The following is a 19831-nucleotide window of genomic DNA, read 5'->3' as shown; positions in this document are numbered from 1 at the left end:
TGAAAGAGCTCCACCTAACATGTTTACACAGGTTGACTTGTAATTCCTCTATCTACGTGAATACACTTTCTGGTGATTCCACACACCTCAGGCACGGCATCAGAACTCAGGTTTGTAGTTCCAGTCCAACATTCTCTGGATACCTGTGCTCTGCCTGCAGTTGCCTGGTTCCACAGATACTGTGTGAAGACTGAGTTGCACATTCTAACAAGGAAGGCAGCAAAGGGCACCGATGACACAACTAATCACAGGATTTCAAGTCCAAAACTGTGCAACGGATGACTATGGGGATACCAGGGAGACTGGAAGACAGACCACCGCTATTCTGAGGGTCAGTAAGGGACTTGTGGAAGCAACAACTGAGCTAAGATGAGGAATAAGACCCAGACGCTGAGTATCCAGGCAGGGAACAGCACATCTGAAGGGTTTCTACAAAGAATTACATCCTCAGGGTAGGCTATGTATTCCTAGAGCACTTATAAAGGAATGAAAAGGAGAAAATATTTAACAAACACACAATCTTTAATGAAGGATAGATCCTTGGAGACGGGAGGGCCGATGGACTGGAAAGGAGACCTGTGCATGGTGCAAGGCATGGGATCAGCCAGTGCAAATGTTAATTACAACTGCTTATGGTCACTTGAGGGAGCGGCACATACACACAAAATTAGGATGTGCACCACTACAGATCTCTATTAACTATCTGTGTTATCAAATACTGCTCCAAATCCAAGCAATCAAAGCGGGGATGCACTTAGTGTTCTTTTACTGGACATTTAGATTTTAGAGCACTCAGGAGCATTCCCCAACCCACCACATTCGTTCTTCTGAAACACTAATCCAATGCCAACTCTCTCTGGCCCCCTTTCTTTAAGCACAGGACAGCCCCTCCTTACTGCTCCAAGATAAGCCTCTGATCCTCCTGTGGCTCGAACCCACCTGCCAGGGCTCATGGCACCCTCTGCTCTGGAGCTCGCCAGCCCTGCCCTCCTTGTCAATTTAAACAAAGCCCATCTTCTGGCAAGCAATGAGCCTTGAGGAGGAGGGAGGGAAGCAGACACCTCAGAGGGCACCACAGGCAGTCCAGCACCCAGCACTGCACAAAGGTCCACCCAACGGGGGGCTGTGTGGACACCAAGATCCTCCTTTCCTGCAAGCCTCTCCCACACCCACTCTCGCAAGCAGCAGGAAAGCCCTGCTCCTCTGAGCATTGCCCTTGACACTCCTGTGTTTTCTGCCCAGAGTGCTCCCTCACGCAATTTCAGGACTGCTGCCAGTGTGAATGAAGCCTTTCTTCTCCCAGAACCACGTATGAACGTCTCCATTTCACCATTCACCACCTTGTAACGTGACCTGCTTAGAATGCTGGCTCATCAACAAGCAGCAGCTGAAAGCAGAGGTGTGTCCTATCCATCACTGCATCCTGAACACCTCGCATGGTAACGGCACCAGAAAGCAGAGGCGTGTCCTATCCATCACTGCATCCTGAACACCTCGCATGGTAACGGCACCAGGCAACTGCTCAACAGAAGCTGCTCACACGGACGGACAGATAGATGGGAAATGCACGACTACATGAAGGAAAATGTAAACCCATCTTAGGAGACAGGAAGAAGCTTATTATTTTAGGTGGTTACAAAGGCTGCCATCCTGAAATATAACTGACTTGAGCCTGGTCTGGTAAAAACGCAGTCCTCAAATAGAACGCTGTTCCCTGAGAGAACAGCTGATCCACATTCTGTGCAATTTCTGGGCATGCAGGGAGACAAAAGCCATGCTGGGCCTTTCAGGCAGAGGCTGCAATACGTGAGACCACCACAGGGTAGACGGGTAGACACTCCTGCACACTTTTTAGCTTCCTCTGCAGCAACAGACCATGAGGGCAAATGACAGCCACTCACAGCTGTTTCTACCTGATTGAGTCTCACTATCCTTATTATTATCTTTTGTATCATCATCAACTGTGTTGAATCCTCCTCTTTTTTTTTGAGACGGAGTCTCGCTCTTGTCACCCAGACTGGAGCACAGTGGTGCGATCTTGGCTCACTGCAACCTCTGTCTCCTGGGTTCAAGCAATTCTCCTACCTCAGCCTCCCGAGTAACCGGGATTACAAGCACCCGTCACCACGCCCAGCTAATTTTTGCATTTTTAGTAGACATGGGGTTTCACCACATTGGCCAGGCTGGTCTCGAACTCCTGACCTCAGGTGATCCACCCGCCTCAGCCTCCCAAAGTGCTGGGATTACAGGCATGAGCCACCGCCTGGCCATCTCCTACTTTTTTAAAGAGAGAGTCTTGCTCTGTCACCCAGGCTGGAGTGCAGTGGTATGATCATGACTCACTGCAACCTCAACCTCCCAGGCTCAAGCGATCCTCCTACCTCAGGCTCCTGAGTATCTGGGACTACAAGTACATGCCACCATGCCTGGCTAATTTTTGTGTTTTCTGTAGAGACGGGGTTTTGCCATGTTGCCCAGGCTGGTCTCAAACTCTTGACCTCAAGCAATCCACATGCCTCAACCTCCCAAAGTGCTGGGATTACAGGCATGAACCACTGTGCCTGGCCCTCTCCCACTCTTAATGGCACTTACAGTTCAAAAAAAATAATCTGCTAATCAGCAAAAAGCAAAGATTTTCTTACTGGCACATTCAATCTCGACAGGAGACAGCGGTGTGCTCATTGCTAAATAGGAAGTGTGTAATCTGAGAAGCAGGCCCAGATTCCTCTCTGTGTCTATCAGAGGTGAAGAGAGACTTCCCAGATCTGGTATGGTGACAACTTCTTGGTCAGGCTGGAAAAATAAACTTCATCATCAATCTGAGGAAACAGAATTAATTAAAAACATAAAACCAAAAGGACAGCTCTGTCCTGCAGCTGTATCACCATGTGAGCCCAGGGGTGCCCTGGGTGTTCTGCCCCTCCATCCTGTAATGAGTTGATGCTGCTGTTCCCAAGTAACAGCAGATACCACATAAACCCACATGCCCTATAAAGCTGGCAGCAACCGTACACGTAGAAAAACTAAAGCACAGATACATGATTTGGCTAGAATATTCCTTAGGAATCAGTTTCCAAAGTGACTGTACACCATGCTTCAGAAAGTATAATGAATTGTTACATGCATAAAGAACCCACTGGGCAACAAAACTATGACAAGTATTCGATGACAAGTATTAGTGGACTGTGACCACACAGGTAGAGGAAATGAAATTTATTCTAACAAAAATCAAACTCTGAAAAAAGCAAGAGTTCAACTTTTCCAGTCACAGGAGATATTTACAGCAAAGTTAATTCTCCCCTTCATAAAATGCTTTAAGCCCTGCCCTAATGGCATTTAATACATTTTATTACTTGTGGATAGCTGGAAAGCTAATCCCAGTATATAAATTCTATGTGTTCGTGAATACATAGGAAGGACATATTTCTATTGCAAAGAATTACACTTCTACATAGTTCTTCCCAAAAAATACATACCTCAAGATAATAAGCCATTCCAAATTTCTACATAAGACCAAAGTTTAACCTCTTTTCTTGTGGAACACTGTCTATATTTCTCACAAATTGATCATTTAAAAAACAATCTTTCAAGACCAGTACATCACAGATCCTAACACGAATAAATGTAAATTCATTTATGACAAAACTTCTAAAGGATCTTTATATTATCCCTAATGCCCCCCAAAAGACCCAGATATCAGTACTTCTAGATCCAAATATTCCTATCACAAACACACAGAGGGTGTCCCCTGCCATCCTCTGCATCACTCAAGGCATACAGCCTCACCTCCAAATATTGGCCAACACAAAATGCGTGCATGGATTCCCGGGTGACTTCAAACTCGAAAGCAGCTTCCAAAGCTACCACTGGGTTTTCCCCTGCAAACTGAGCTGAAAGAAAAAGGGAAAAAGCAACAGGAGTTCAATTCAGCTTGCCTGAAGAGCTGTAGGAGAAACAGTGAGTAGGAAATAAGTTAGGCGCTTAACTCAAAAGTGAGGGTTACCAGAGTATAATGACCTCCCACTGTCTCCCAGGGTTGCCTGGGCCGACTCAGAACTTGAAATGAGTTCCAAGTATTAAAACAAAAAATGCATAATGAAAGGAAATTCTTCAAATGTGCTGAATTTGTTGATAAGACAGACACCAAAGCCACAGATACATTAAAATATGCGGGGGCTGGCACAAAACTAAAGAAATCATTTATAAGCCAAATACTCTGCTTAAAATGATACAGGCTATAACTTTTAACCAGGAAATAAGAAGGGTAATCTTACCAAGAATACTATTTCCTGTTAACGACTGTGTCTGGAAGTCCTTTATATCATACACTTTCTCATCAATCACAGTCCAGAAGCCTCCATCTTTATTATGGTTCTCCAAATCAGCTTTGCGTATAAGTGTCACTTCCTCATTATTTCTACAGTTCTGACCTGTAAAAAATGACTCTGTGTATACAGAAACCAGAATCAGTCCATCGATCAATCAACAGGTAAAATGAAAAGAATAAACTCTGTGAAAGAACTACAAGCAGAAATAAACAAATCCACAATCACAATGGGAGAAATACATACCTAGCTCTGAAACTAATACCACACATACAAATTCTATTAAATATAGAATGCTTTAAAAAAAATCTAGGCAGCATGAATATCAAATCAGGCCATGCCAGGCCATAGAGCAAATCTCAACAGATTTCAAAGAAATAAAGTTACACAGCATGTGTGCTGACTACAATGCAGTTAAATTAGAAATAGGTTTTCAAAAGTTCATTCAAAATAAAATAAAAATGACTCTGTATATACAGAAAATGAAAATATTCATCCACATATTTGAAAATTACAAAATATACTTATAAGTAACCCAAAATTCTAAGAAAAAATGACTATGAAAATTAGAAAATGAGTTTAATTAATAATCAAAATACTGCAGATCAAAATTGGTGACATACAACTAAATGCATGCTTGAGGGCATTTACGCCTTTAAATGTGTATATTAGGGGGAAAAAGCTAAAAAAGAAAAGAAACATCAAATCAATAGAAGTCTATTAGTTCATAAAAATACTCAAAAAAAGAAAACCTGAGTGGTGGTCACCTATGCAAGTGCTAGGATACCAACTCAATATTATGAAAAATAGTTAAAGGGAGGTGGCAGTTCAAGAAGTCAAGCTTAGATTATGTCCTTCCTGTACAAATTGTACCTCCTGCTAACCAGACAACAGAGGGCAAGGTTGGTAGGGGATTTTATAGAGGACACGCAACACATGAATTCCCTGGTCTAGCTTCACAGAACTAAAGCGGGGAGCCACTGGGCATTACAGGCCTCCTGAGCCAACAGAAAGCATGCAGCATGACTCCAGACATAACACCACCCCAACGAGACTGAATTCAAATCCAACCAAACCTCTAGGTCTAACCAGCAGATTAATGTAACTAACAGAAGAACAAGTTGGTCTAGAATAAGAGAATGCAATCAACCAAGTTCAGAAAATGTGAAGTTCTCCAAAATAACCAACTTGCTTCTTTGAAAAAGAAAATGGTATGATCAGAGACAGGGAGAGGAGGGCCTGGAGCCATGTTGTTTGGGGAAAGAGACTAGAAGCATATGTCAACCAATGCCAATACACAGAACATATTCAGGTCCTAATTCAAAATTACCACCTAAAAAAGGCATTTTTGAGATAGTCCAGGAAAATGTAACATGGACTACATGTTAGATTAAGGAATCACTGTTAATCTTATAGACAGGATAATGATATTGTAGGGTTTTTCTTAAATCCTTATCATTAAGAGGTAAAATGCCTTAAAATGTTTTAAAGACAGAGTTATGCTTTAAAATAATCCAATTGGCCGGGCGCAGTGGCTCATGCCTGTAATCCCAGCACTTTTGGAGGCCGAGGCAGGCAGATCACAAAGTCAGGAGATCGAGACCATCCTGGCTAACATGGTGAAACCCCATCTCCTACCACGCCGTATTACCGCATTTAACAGGTATGATGAAGCAACTGAACAAGCTATTTTTCCATTTCCATTGCATTTCAACAGAGCCCATTAAAAAGTAGTATAAATGGCCCTTAAATACTAATATATTTTAAAATGCTCAAACTATATCAGGGTCACCATTTTGTGCTTTAGCAGGCAAAATCCCAAAAGCCCACACACAAGGCTGGGAGACCAGCATCCCTATTGGTGGTGAGAGAAATCAAGATGTACAGGAGCGATCTGGTGACAACCAGCCCACACTAGGTGCATCCCCACCTGTGCATGTGCACAGGCACACACGCGTGCACACATGGAGGACACATGTTCCAGGTCAGGCCTTGCAGCACTATTTGCGTTTTTTGTTATGGTTGAGACAGTTTCACTCTTGTTGCCCAGGCTAAGGTGCAGCGGCGCAATCTCGGCTCACTGCAACCTCTGCCTCCCAGGTTCAAGCGATTCTCCTGCCTCAGCATCCCGAGTAGCTGGGATTACAGGCATGTGCCACCATGCCCCACTAACTTTTGTATTTTTTAGTAGAGACGGGGTTTCTCCAAGTTGGCCAGGCTGATCTCAAACTCCAAACCTCAGGTGATCCACCTACCCTGGCCTCCCAAAGTGCTGGGATTACAGGCATGAGCCACCACAACCAACCCTCAGCACTATTTGTATAGCAACACTGTGGCAATAAGCCCAAGTGTCCACCAGTAAGAAACTCACTGAAGAAAGATACATAAAAGACATATCTACACACTGAAGACTAAGCTGCTTTATAAAAACAAAGAGCGACACTCTGATAAAGTACTCCAGTATATATGGTTAGTAAAAAAAAAAACAAGCAACACAAGTAATGCAACATGCTACCAGTAGCATACTCATTCCAGAGAACAAGGAGGTTACAGAGGAGACTGAAAAGCCAGAGAGAGCAGGTAGGAAAATGGGTGGAAGGGGTGGGCAGGGGAAGCGACAGTGTGTCTCTGCCTAGGTTTGATTTTTGAACCATGTGACTGTATTCCTTTTTTTTTTTTAACAACTGTAAAACAAAATAAATACTCTTCATACTAGAAATAAAATGTTAGAAAAATCTGGATTCAAAACTAGGATTACTGTTATACACTGGCAAAGTTCACTAACATTCCCAAAGGCAGTTTTCTCATTGACATAATGAGATACAACAGCGTGCATGAGGTCCTCAGTGGGCCTGCACCCTACAGGTGCTCCACACATGCAAATCACTACTATTACCATTACTATTACATAACAGATATAATATATAATTATACTGTCACTACTATAACCAGCATTACATACTAAGACAGCCCACGTTCAGAGTATAAAGAAGGCTGTGGAACCCTCTGTAGAAGGTGGGAGGGCCTGGGGCTGTGGATAAAGGGGAGCTCTCTGGGGCTGTGCCACCTGAACCTGGAACCTGGGCCCCCAGGTTGGGTCCCCAGGCCTGTGCGCCTCAGCTTGCTCATCATTCACTCTCAACACGGATAACACCTTCAACTGCAAACACGTTTAAAAACCACAGGCCAGCTCCCCCTACCAATACCAGAAAAAGCAAGTCTCCACACGGGCCCAGGATGAGAACCTACAAGTGGTACTAGCTACAAAACCCATGGAGAACACGGTTCTTGCACACACACCTTATGAGACGTCGGACAGCTACACGGCGGAGGCATCTACAGGGTGTAGCCAGATGGTCTAAATGGGCCATGACAACAACCGCCGTTTGTTGCAGATCAATGGCAAGCTCGTTGTCTTGTGGAGGGTGAGGTACCTCAGGAAACTCTCATTGGGGCTCAGAGGGCCAGACAAAAGCTAGAAAGGAAAGGTAAACAAACATTCAGAAATGGTGGGAAAAATTAAAGTAATACAGTTAGCCTTTACACACTCTTTATATTTTGGTATTGACTCATTTGACCCATCAAATGACAATGTCGATGATACAGTTATACTATACATCTATATATTTATGTAGCATACAAACTGTATAAATGTCTAAACGTGCTGTACACATGTACACAACATTGACTGTGCATGTATACATTTATGACACCACAGGTAAGTTGAATCCACACAGATTACTAACATGACCAAACCACCCTACAGGCCTAGGACCCCTGGAGAAAGGCAGAACCACCTCTGTGGGAACCCAGAACAGCATCTCAAGCTGGCCTTGAAATCTAAAACCAAAACCTTTATTTTAATCCAAACATTGCCCACTCTGGAGAACACCTACTTTCATTTGCAAATTAAATCATAGTTCTAATTCTTCTAAAGGCAGAAGAGCCCTATTATCATTAGTTTAAAGACTAACAAATAATAGAAAAATTAAACCAAAGCATGATATTGAAATGCCTAAGACTTTCCCAAAAAGATGCAAAATTCAACTTGTACTTGACCTGTAAAGACCAGCAGTCCTGCAGGTTTACGCCCAGGGCCCCACATGCCTGCTCCTCCCCCAGCTCCTGTCCACACCTGTTAAGGGGGGAGCTGGTACTAAACAGAGTGACAGCTCAGATGACATGCCCTGCACAGAGCCCAGTACACAGGAAGGGCCAACAAAGAAAGCCACTATTTTCATTGTTCTTTTCTAGTATTGATTTAAAAGTGCGTGTTTCAAGCTTGGTTCTGTGCTGACAAGGAAGTCGGTGCTCACTGATCCAAGTCTTCTCCACAAACAAGTGGCCTCCCACACCTGTCTCATCTGACTCGCTGCTGTTACCACCAAACACACACACGCCAGACAAAAACACTGCCGTGGACACACACACTGGTCTTGCGTAAAAAATAACTAGACTTGAGTACCACCTAAACACAACGTTCCATCATGACACTCACGTGCATGTCGCCCTCGGAGGGGGGCGTATCCTTACTGCAAATGATGCTCTGGAACCTTCGCAGCAAGGGCAAAGGCAAGGTGCTGGTGCCCTGGGCAGAACGCTCATTGTCAGTTTCCTGTGCCCTGCTGTCCCACAGCTGAAGCAACAACAGGATGGCAGACAACATTTGGCTAAAGGAGAAAACACATTTATTCCTAGTAAAAACAGATTAATTTTTTTTTCATGGTTGATCAAAAATAAAAGCAAACAGCTAGATAGAGGTGAAGCAATACTTGGGATATGAAAGGAAATGAAAGTAAAGCCGTGGTAATTAAATCACTGAATTGACACTAAGATTTTAGCACAAGTCATCGCCTTCTGCTGATAGGAAAGACCAGTTAAGAAGCTCAAAGAGCACATTCACATGGAAGTTCTAGGATCTTAAATTCATGGAATAAAAATAATTAAATGAGGAAAACTGAAAGAAAAAAAAAAAAAGAACAGTTCCCAGGCTAGAAAACTGAGCATAAAAAAGGAAGTGAAGAAAAGGTAAAGAGAGAGCGAGCTCTGGGACATGGTGCTCTGGTTACAGAGCACCACATCTGCTGCAGTCAAACACGATTCAGTGAAATGCACACAATGCAACAGGTATTTGGATACAGAGGCGCTTCCCCAAAGCTTTCCCAGTCTGCACAAGCCCTCACCTCAGCGTGCCTCTCTGCACAGCCAGCTCCAGCAGGATGGCCAGGGCCAAGTGCTGGTCCTGCAGGGGCATGCTTCTGGCCTTTTGGTGCCTGGCGTTCCGTGAACATCCCTGAAATGAAAACAGTGGATGCAGGAACACAGCGACCTCCAGAAAGACAGTATGCTTACAATCACACTAACATGTTTACTACATGCTCCCTCCCAAGGAAGGATATATTCTTAATATTTAGAACCAAGTTTCTGAGACTTGCTACTCAAATTTTTCAGAGATTTTTAAAGTATACAATTAACTTACAGAAATGTATTTTATTTAAAGTATTCATTCAGATACTGTATTACAGTAGATGACATACTCCAAGTGTGTGAAGCATAAAATATCTCATTATCCAAAACATGAGTAGAAGAATATCTAGCTACCTTTTCCAGTTTCAATGACGTGTAAGCCTATACCAGTATCAACCTTCTCCTACAGAATTAGAGAACCAATTTCTAAAACCACCTGAGGATCTGGAGGCAAAATGTCTACACTAATTTCTATCTCTGATCAAAGATTACCTGGTTGCTTACTCCCATACCCAGCTCTCCAGAATTGACTTGGCCCTATATACAGGTGCAGGAGTTTCATCTTTTTTCTCTTTGTCATCCAGATCTTCTTTCTTTGTTCCACTTGGTTTGACACTATCATCTGCAGAATTAAAAGTTTTTTAATCTGTAACCGCTTTTCAGAATGCCATACCATTAGTCAGTCTCTGCAAATGTCCCTCCCCGAAAAGTTACAACACACATCATTAACTGAATGTTTGACAACTCAAAAATAAAATATATCAATCATACCTGTAACAGATCCAGTATAATTTTCATAAACAAACCAATATATCGGCCGGGAGTGGTGGCTTATGCCTGTAATCCCAGCACTCTAAGAGGCCAAGGCCGATGGATCACGAGGTCAGAAGATGGAGACCATCTTGGCTGACACAGTGAAACCCCGTCTCTACTGAAAATACAAAAAATTGGCCAGGTATGATGGTGGACACCTATAGTTCCAGGTACTCAGGACGCTGAGGCAGGACAATGGTGTGAACCCGGGAGGCAGAGCTTGCAGTAAGCCGAGATGGCACCACTGCACTCTAGCCTGGGCAACAGAGCAAGACTCCATCTGAAAAAAAAGAAAAGAAAAGAAAAGAAAAGAAACCAATATATCAAATTATTTAAAGCGTATCTTCCAAAATGATATTTCATTAACTTCCTAGTAGATTTCACAACTGAGAAACTTAGTATTTGATATTTACCTACTTCAATTTCACATGAATTGCTTCCATCCATTGAGTCCCAATGCTTGCGTACCCATGGGAAAAGGGAGGGTGTAGAAAAGGAGTATGATTCAAAAATCTTTTAACTCTTTCCAAGGCCCTACTCCACTGCCAACTGGCAAGCACTGCTATGCAGGGACGCTGTCACTGATAGCATAATTCAAGAGCACTGGGACACAAAGGAAAAGCTGGGAAAAATGACTTTAGGCCACTGACAATGTAACGTTTCAGTCAAAAACAACTGTCATAAAACTCCTGATATATTAAGCGAACAGAAGAGAGAACTAACCTTAACCTTGAAGTGTAAACACGTTCCATCACAGAAGGCTATGACTAAACGTCTAAACAACATAATTAGAAAAATGTATCTCAATCGGTGAAAGACATGGTATCCCATCCAGATTATAAATAATGAGTATCTAAAAATCCCTAAGGAAACAGTTCCTCTGTTTACAACACTTCTGACGCCAAATGTATGGACTTTTGCACCAAGCAATTCTCCAGTTCTTTGCGACACCCAGCTATGTGTCCCACAATGGAATTCAATTCTGAAACTAACTACCTAGAATTAGCACAGACCCCACAGGTTAATAACAGGAGAGAAAAGGTACAATGCTGAAAAAAAAATCTAAAGAACTAATAGCTGAAAACTTCCTAGGTTCAGCAAATGACATAAACCTAGGCAGATTGAAGAATCTGTGCAAAGCCCAAACAAGATAAATCCAAAGGAAGCCATGATGAGGCACATCATAATCAACTGCTAAACACTAAGGACAAAACCTTTTGAAAAGTGCCACAGAAAGTAGCTACAGAAGAATGTCTTGTGTGGCATGAAATTAAGACTAAATATTACGTGCTGCCTTGACGTCAGTAAAATCAAGAAGGCCTCAAATAGCCTAACCACAAGGTCTCCTCCAAGCTCTGCTCCCACGGATAAGATCCCAGAGCCAAACAACCCTCCTTATCGCGGAGACCCGACCCCAGCCTGCTCATCCCTGCCGGTCCAGAGTTATTCCAACAAGCCAATCACATCTTCCCATGGAAGCAAGGTCATTTCACCCTCTTCTTACTGCAAAATGTGCCTCCCACAGCCCCTCGTGGTTCACTCTGTTCCCAAGTGCAGCCCCCGTGTGACATGCGGTGTCCCCCACCCCCAGGGCTGTGAGCATGCATGGCTAATAAACTGCTATTTCATCTGTCCAGTGTTGGTGTCTTATGTTCAGCCATCCCATATCCCTAAGGCAGGAATCTTCTAGGATTATAAACAGAACTTTAATCAACCTCTCCTTGGTTATTTTACTGTTTCCATGATACAGCTTTTTCTGTGCAAAAGATCTGAACAGAAACTTCACAAAGGATACAAGAGTGGCAAAGAACATGATATTCAGCATTGTTAGCCATTATGGAAATGCAAATTTAAACCACAATGAGATCCCACTAGACGTGTTAGAATGGCTCAACTAAAAAACACTGATAACACCAAGTGCTAACAAAGACACAGAGCAACAGAAACGTGACAGATTGCCAGCAGGAATGCAAACTAGAACAGCCACTTCGGAAAACAGTTCAGCACATGACCCAATTTTCACACTACTAGGTCTTTATCCTAGGGAAATGGAAACTATATTCACACAAAATCTGTACAGAAATGCTCACAGCAGGATTACAATTGTGAAAGAAAAACGGAAACAACCACAAGGTCCTACAATAGCAGAATGGATAAACACAATGTGGTACATCCAAATGATGAAACACCATTCATCAATAAAAAGAACTATTAATACACAGAACAACAATAAATCTCAAACATATAACTAGGAGTAAATGAAGATGGTTTCAAAATGTTACTTAAAATATGGTTCCACTTACATGACATTCTCAAAAAGAATACCCTATACTGATGGAGAACAGATCAGTGGTTGCCAGGGTATGAGGCCAGGGGATATGTGATAAAAAGCAGCACCTTAAGGGAGCTTTTGGGGTGATGAAACTTCTCCATCCTGATGATGGCAGGGGTTAAATGAATCTATAGGGTCAAAATTTACTGAACTAGATACCACAATAAAATAAATTTCATATAAGTTTTTTAATAAAAAAAAAAGTTGGCTGGGTGCAGTGGCTCACACCTATAATCCCAGCACTTTGGGAGGCCGAGGCGAGCAGATCACAAGGTCAGGATTTCGAGACCAGCCTGGCCAACATGGTGAAACCCCGTCTCTACTAAAAATGCAAAAATTAGCCAGGTGTGGTGGCATGCACCTGTAATCCCAGCTACTTGGGAGCCTGAGGCAGGAGAATTGTTTAAACCTGGAAGGCGGAGGTTGCAGTGAGCCAAGATCGCCACTGCACTCCAGCCTGGACCGCCAAGTAAAACGTCATCTCAAAAACAAAAAACAAACAAACAAACAAAAAAAACAAAGAAAATATCTAGGTCCAGGTAGGACAGCTGGAATACAGTCTGGTGGAATCATGTCAGAGCAGGGAGCTGGGTCTGGAAGGCTGGAGCAGGGCGTGGCCCCACTCTAGGAAGGAACTAGGAAACGCATCCTGGGTGAAGCAAGAGCAGAGTCCCGTTCTGCAACAGATGAGCCTTTATCCTGATCTGAGAAACTATATGCAAATTTAATACATCTCACTTAGCCTCTTATTTTCCTTAACAACATGGAAAATGAGAGAACAAACAATTCAGAAGGTTAAGACATGAAATACATTTAATTCAGAAATCATACACAGAAAGGTAGGAAATAAATGGGGGGAAATAGCAGCTAATGAAAAGTGAAAATGGGCCAGTGCAGTGGCTCTCACCTACAATCCCAGCACGCTGGGAGGCTGAGGTAGGCGGATCACTTGAGGTCAGAAGTTTCAGACAAGCTTGGCCAACATGGTGAAACTCCAACTCTACTAAAAATACAAAAATTGGCCCAGCATGATGGCAGCCACCTGTAATCCCAGCAGCTTGAGAGGCTGAGGCAGGAGAATTGCTTGAACCCAGGAGGCAAAGGTTGCAGTGAGCCAAGATAATGCCACAGTACTCCAGCCTGGGCAACAGAGCAAGACCCTGTCTCAGAAAATAAAATAAAATATTCATAGTCTTAATAATGGAAAATAAAAACATTTACTGAATGCCAAAAAATCTCCCTAAAAACCCCAATCAGTTGGGATCTACATAAAGAACAATTATGCTCTGCTTTCTAACCACAATTTTTAAAAGAACAAAGGACAAAAATATTCATCAAATGTGGGCTGGGTGCGGAGGCTCACGCCTATAATCCTAACACTTTGGGAGGCCGTGGCAGGTGGATCATGAGGTCATGAGTTCAAGACCAGCCTGGCCAATATGGCGAAACTCCGTCTCTACTAAAAATACAAAAATTAGCTGGGCGTGGTGGAGGGTGCATGTAATTCTAGCTACTCAGGAGGCTAAGGCAGAGAACTGCTTGAACCCGGGAGGCGGAGGTTGCAGTGAGCCAAGATCATGCCACTGCACTCCAGCCTGAGCAACAGAGCAAGGCTCCCTCTCGAGAGGAAAAAGAAGCAAACAACAAATTCATCAAATGTAATAAATAAAACATATACTTTGGATTTTTCCATGTTCTTAGCTTTTCTTAGAGCATCTTTTAGAATTATTGTTTCACAAAAAAACACTTTGGGAAATGTTTTAATTTATTAACAAATACTAGGGCTAGGAAGAGAGCTTAAAACTTTTTACAATATACAGAATGAATTACAGATACGTGAAAGAAAAAAAAAAAAAAGACGTTGCTGACTCCTGTCATGGAAGGCCCTATCATATGGACATTCTTAGCCTCAGCATCCGGAGGTCCAGAAAGGGACAATTTCGAGTCAGAGAGAATTCTATATATACCATTTATTTGGAACCTTCAGCCCTTAAGATTCCAACATCATGACTTCAGTTTCAACACAATTGTCCTTAGACCTTGTATTGCATACAAATACAAAACAAACACCTCGACTGAACTAACTCTTGTCTCTCCAAAAACACAAACACAAAACCTCATAAAATGAGTGAGTTTCTATTGGCCATAATTACTGCAACTTACTTCTCCAATTTTCCCCTGCACAGTTAAGTAAACAGCTCAAAAACTATCAGTAACAAATAACAGTCACCATCATATGGTTGGGAGTGTGGCAGATTTCTTAACCAGTAATAAAAAATAGGAAAAAAATTTTGCCTATTCATAGATCTCAAGTTTCGTGCACTTGCAAGAAACTAATTAAAAGGCAGCCGTGCACGATCTACAAAAACAGCCATAAAGACTGTTACATTTTAAGTTACAGGAAACAAACCTGCTCCTCTACTATAGCAAGAAACAACTGACTTCCCCTTACATACCCTAAAAAAAAAAAGACTTACACGAGAAATTTAAACATGGAAGCAGAAATACACCAAGAAAGAGACATGTCAAACCCCACCTGTATATCTGTTTTCAACCATTTGGAGTCAAGGCGAGCCTGGGCAGCCAAACACAAATATTCAGAGGGCATCTTTTCTCCAGCTTCCTCCCAGTTCTCAGGCCTGCAACTAAACATACATGTTGAAGACCTAACGCTTTTTAATATTTTACAAAGACACTCCCGAAAAGTTTAATGCAGAAAAAAAGAACAGAAAGATGGGAGAGAAGAGCTCGGGGAGGGGAGTGAAGAGGAAAGAGAGATAGAGGGAAGAGACGGAGGGAGAGGGAGGTGGGGAAGGGAAAGCCTCCTTCCTAGATAGGCAGGGTATGCCGGGTTTCTGCACCACGCTGGCGAGACCTTGAGAATGGACTGTCACAGGAGGCCAAATCACAATGTCATGCCCCTGCCCTCAAATCCAAAAGGTACACACACACGACAGGGAGCCCATTTTTTGTTTTGTTTTGTTTGAGATGGAGTCTCCCTCTGTCGCCCAGGCTGGAGTGCAGTGGCGGGATCTCAGTTCACTGCAAGCTCCGCCTCCCGGGTTCATGCCATTCTCCTGCCTCAGCCTCCCGAGTAGCCTGGAGTACCGACGCCCGCCACCAGCCCGACTAATTTTTTTTTTTTTTTTTTTTTTTGTATTTTCAGTAGAGACGGGGTTTCACCATGTTAGCCAGGATGATCTCGATCTCCTGACTTCGTGATCCGCCCGCCTCGGCCTCCCAAAGTGCTGGGATTACAGGCTTGAGCCACCGCGCCCTGCCAGGAAGCCCATCGTTTGAACCACAAATGACAGCAGCGTGAATCTGCCGCTTTACCCAACAGCAGGGCGCCTGCGTGAAACAAATTACTCAAAAGGCTCACCTGCAGAAAAACCCACAGCCACCACCACTTAGAGATAGAGAGAGGAAGGAGGCTGCGCCGCGGGCGGTCCGGGCAGCAACCCCCCACGCCCCCGCGCCCCCACCCCTTGTGGCCCGCCAACCCCGCACCGCCTCCGACGCCGGGCGCCCCGGTGCCCCGGTGCCCCAGGCCAGGACCTGAGGTGCAGGGCACGGCCTCCTCGCCCCGCAGGCGTGCGGACACACCCTCCCAGCAGCCGCTGGCTTAGGCGGCGCCCGCGATCCCGACACCTCTCGCTACCCGAGGGGCGTACCCGCGCGGGACTGCCGCCCCCTCCACCGACCCGCGCTTACCGCCAATCGCAAGGCGGCTCCGCGGGCACAGCCAATGGGAAAGAGGAGCCCTTCCCTGCTCCTCCCGACTCTCCCGCTTCCTGCAATCCCGTTTATCTTCCTACTTGGAGCTCACCGACTGCAGCCAGGGCCAACCGCCGGCGCCGGAAGGCGGGATTTCCGCGGCACGCACGCACGCCCGCACTCCCACGGGAGTCAGTTTCTCACCAGCTGAATTATTTGAACTTAGCACCACTAAAAGTGGAGCAATCAGGTACGGAGTGCTTCCAGAGCTGATGTAGTAGAAATCACTGACACCATCTTTTTTTTTTTTTTTTTTTTTTTGAGACAGTCTCATTGCGTCGCGGAGGTTGGACTGCAGTGGCATGATATCGGCTCACTGCAACCTTCACCTCCCGGGTTTAGGTGCCTCAGCTTTCCGAGTAGCTGGGATTACAGGCATCTGCCACCCACCCGGCTAATTTTTGTATTTTCAGTAGGAACGGAGTTTCATCACAAACTGCTGACCTCTGGTGATCCGCCCGCCTCAGCCTACCAAAGTTCTGGGATTACAGGTGTGAGCCGCCGTGCCCGGCCTATTTCAAATATTTTAAATATTAAAAAGTAGAACCTGGCCAGGTATGGCTCACACCTGTAGTCCCAGCACTTTGGGAGGCTGAAGTGGGAGGATCGTTTGAGCCCAGGAGTTCAAGACCAGCCTGGACAACATAACAATACCCTGTCTGTTCAAAAAATAAAATTAGCCAGGTGAGGTGGCACGTGCCTGTGGTCCCAGCTACTCGGGAGGCTGAGGCAGGAGAATTGCTTGAACCCAGGAGGTGGAGGTTGCAGTGAACCAAGATCATGCTACTGCACTCCAGCCTGGGAGACAGAGCCAGACTCCGTCTCAAAATAATAATAATAATAATAATAATAATAATAAGCTTGGGCAATGGAGGGCTCCCCCAGGCATTGGCCACCTGTGGAGTGACCTGGCTTTTGGCTCCCTGGCAGCCAACTTCTGGGTCAGGCATCTTCGTTGGTGACTGCCCCTTCAGCTCTCCTGGTGTGGCTGTGAGTGGTATGGCACTGCTGTGAGCCATCATCTTGTCTTAAAGAGGCATCCTGACATCTCCACACTTGCACACTGAAGAATGCAACATCATGATTAACTTTTTAAAGGAATATTACAAAAATCACAGCATCTGAAAATTTTTTGGTCATTGCAATGATCTTGATCAGGCAATGAGAAAATAAATCCTTGAAGAATGAGTACATGGAAAAGAGGACCAAGAGCAGAGACCATGGCAATTTGATGCAAGAGACTTTTTTTTTTTTTTTTTTTTTTTTTTTTGAGACGGAGTCTTGCTCTGTGACCAGAGCAAGTGCAGTGGCTCGATCTTGGCTCATTGCAACCTCCGCCTCCTGGGTTCAAGCAATTCTTCTGCCTCAGCCTCCCACATAGCTGGGACTACAGGTGTGTGCCACCACACCCAGCTAATTTTTGTATTTTTAGTAGAGACAGGATTTCACCATGTTGGCTATGGCCAGGATGGTCTCGATCTCCTGACCTTGTGATCTGCCCACCTCAGCCTCCCAAAGTGCTGAGATTACAGGTGTGAGCCGCCGTGTCCAGCCGCAAAAGAGACTTTTCAATTCTCCAGAGGAATCTGAAAAATAAATTGTATTTTCACTGGATGCCTTGGCTGAGAGAAGACCGAAAGACTATGGGTTGGCCCGGGCACAGTAGCTCACGCCTGTAATCCCAGCACTCTGGGAGGCCGAGGCGGGTGGATCACCTGAGGTCAGGAGTTCGAGACCAGCCTGACCAATATGGTGAAGCGCTGTCTTTACCAAAAATACAAAAATTAGCCAGGCATGGTGGCGTGGGCCTGTAATCCCAGCTACTCGGGAGGCTGAAGCAGGACAATCTCTTGAACCCGGGAGGCAGAGGTTGCAGTAAGCCAAGATGGCGCCACTGCACTCCAGCCTGGGCCACAGAGCGAGACTCTGTCTCAAAAAAAAAAAAAAAAAGACTGGGTTGATACCTGAGAGAATCCTGTCTTATTTGCTCTCCAGAATCCTTGTAATGAAAAGTGACCCATGAGAAATTGAACCATGGAGAAATACGAACATTTCTGGATTCTGAATATTTGTTGGGCAGTCTTTAGTATCATTTTTCCTCCACCAACAAACCTGACTTCACCCTGTTTCTTCTCTTTGCCTACTACCAGTTATCTCAGTAACTTATCTCCCTGAATAAAGGAATATGATAAGTTAAAATAAAATAATTTATTTTAAAAACTTGTTTAAATAGGCCGGGCGCGGTGGCTCACACCTATAATCCCAGCACTTTGGGAGGCCGAGGTGGGTGAATCACGAGGTCAGGCGATCGAGACCATCCTGGCTAATATGATGAAACCCTCTCTACTAAAAATACAAAATTAACCGGGCCTGGTGGCGGGTGCCTGTAATCCCAGCTACTTAGGAAGCTGAGGCAGGGGAATCACTTGAACCCGGTAGGGGGAGGTTGCAGTGAACCAAGATCGGGCCACTGCACCACTGCCCTCAAGCCTGGGCGACAGAGCGAGACTACATCACACACACACACACACACACACACACACAAAATTGTTTATAAATTATCTTAATAATTTATTTTTAAAAATTAATAGACTGAATCTGTAGGCTTTGTAATATCTAGTTTATCTACTCCAATACCTCTTGGAGGCATACTTCCTTTACTTGATTTCTGAATTGGGGATCCTATCACTGCAAACAAACAATAGAAAATAAAGAAATAAAGGGCAGGTGTGGTGGCTCACACCGGCAATCCTAGCAATTTGGGAGGCCAACGCTGGCAGATCACCAGAGGTCAGGGGATTGAGAACAGCTGGGCCAACATGGTGAAACCCCATCTCTACTAAAAATACAAAAATTAGCCAGGCATGGTGGCACATGCCTGTACTCCAAGCTACTCTGGAGGCTGAGGCAGAAGAATCGCTTGAACCCAGGAGGCAGACATTACAGTGAGCTGAGATTGTGCCACTGCATTCCAGCCTGGGTGACAGAGTGAGATGAGAGAAAGACAGACAGACAGAGACGGGGTTTCACCGTGTTAGCCAGGATGGTGTCGATCTCCTGACCTCATGATCCGCCTGCCTCGGCCTCCCAAAGTCCTGGGATTACAGGTGTGAGCCACCGCGCTCAGCCAGGTATGTGATGTTGAGCAAGTTTCTAAGCCTCTTTGTGCCCCAATGTCCATTTCTTACAATAGAGATAATAATAGTAATCTTTAAGTGAGTCATTACGCATAGAGTTTAATTAGAAGAGCTCTTGACATACAGCAAATACTAAAAACATTCAGTAGCATCCACAGTAGAAAACGCAGGGCCGGGCGCGGTGGCACACGCCTGTAATC

General features: G+C 44.4%; 2 protein-coding genes and 1 pseudogene across 3 annotated transcripts in view; 1 reads left to right on the top strand and 2 right to left on the bottom strand.

The window, feature by feature from the left end:
* LOC101149126 (putative HERC2-like protein 3) overlaps positions 1 to 5574 on the bottom strand; it is a 35514-nt gene extending 29940 nt beyond the window's left edge. Inside the window, 4 exon segments of the mRNA XM_055364267.1 lie at positions 2643 to 2793; positions 3787 to 3890; positions 4275 to 4445; positions 5514 to 5574. Of these exon segments, the coding sequence (XP_055220242.1) occupies positions 2643 to 2793; positions 3787 to 3890; positions 4275 to 4445; positions 5514 to 5574 (487 nt within the window).
* On the bottom strand, positions 4336 to 16363 carry LOC129523522 (E3 ubiquitin-protein ligase HERC2-like). Of its 2 annotated transcripts, XM_055364682.1 has the most exons (8): positions 16228 to 16363; positions 15254 to 15356; positions 10344 to 10665; positions 10065 to 10194; positions 9509 to 9618; positions 8824 to 8995; positions 7626 to 7800; positions 4336 to 4445 (listed from the first exon to the last, which is right to left on the bottom strand). In XM_055364682.1, the coding sequence occupies exons 4-7, from the start codon at positions 10080 to 10082 to the stop codon at positions 7684 to 7686; spliced, it is 417 nt and encodes a 138-aa protein (XP_055220657.1). In that variant the 5' UTR covers positions 10083 to 10194; positions 10344 to 10665; positions 15254 to 15356; positions 16228 to 16363; the 3' UTR covers positions 4336 to 4445; positions 7626 to 7683. The 2 variants fall into 2 exon arrangements, with proteins under 2 accessions (XP_055220657.1, XP_055220656.1); XM_055364681.1 differs by having other exon boundaries at positions 15254 to 16351.
* Positions 16364 to 17362: 999 nt separating this feature from the next.
* Positions 17363 to 18091, top strand: LOC134757438 (COX assembly mitochondrial protein 2 homolog; annotated as a pseudogene).
* Positions 18092 to 19831: the final 1740 nt, after the last annotated feature.

Source organism: Gorilla gorilla, chromosome 18 (genome assembly GCF_029281585.2).
Source record: "Gorilla gorilla gorilla isolate KB3781 chromosome 18, NHGRI_mGorGor1-v2.1_pri, whole genome shotgun sequence".
NCBI lineage: Eukaryota > Metazoa > Chordata > Mammalia > Primates > Hominidae > Gorilla > Gorilla gorilla.
Note: the sequence above shows the minus strand (reverse complement) of the source record. Positions and strands in the feature narration are given on the sequence as shown.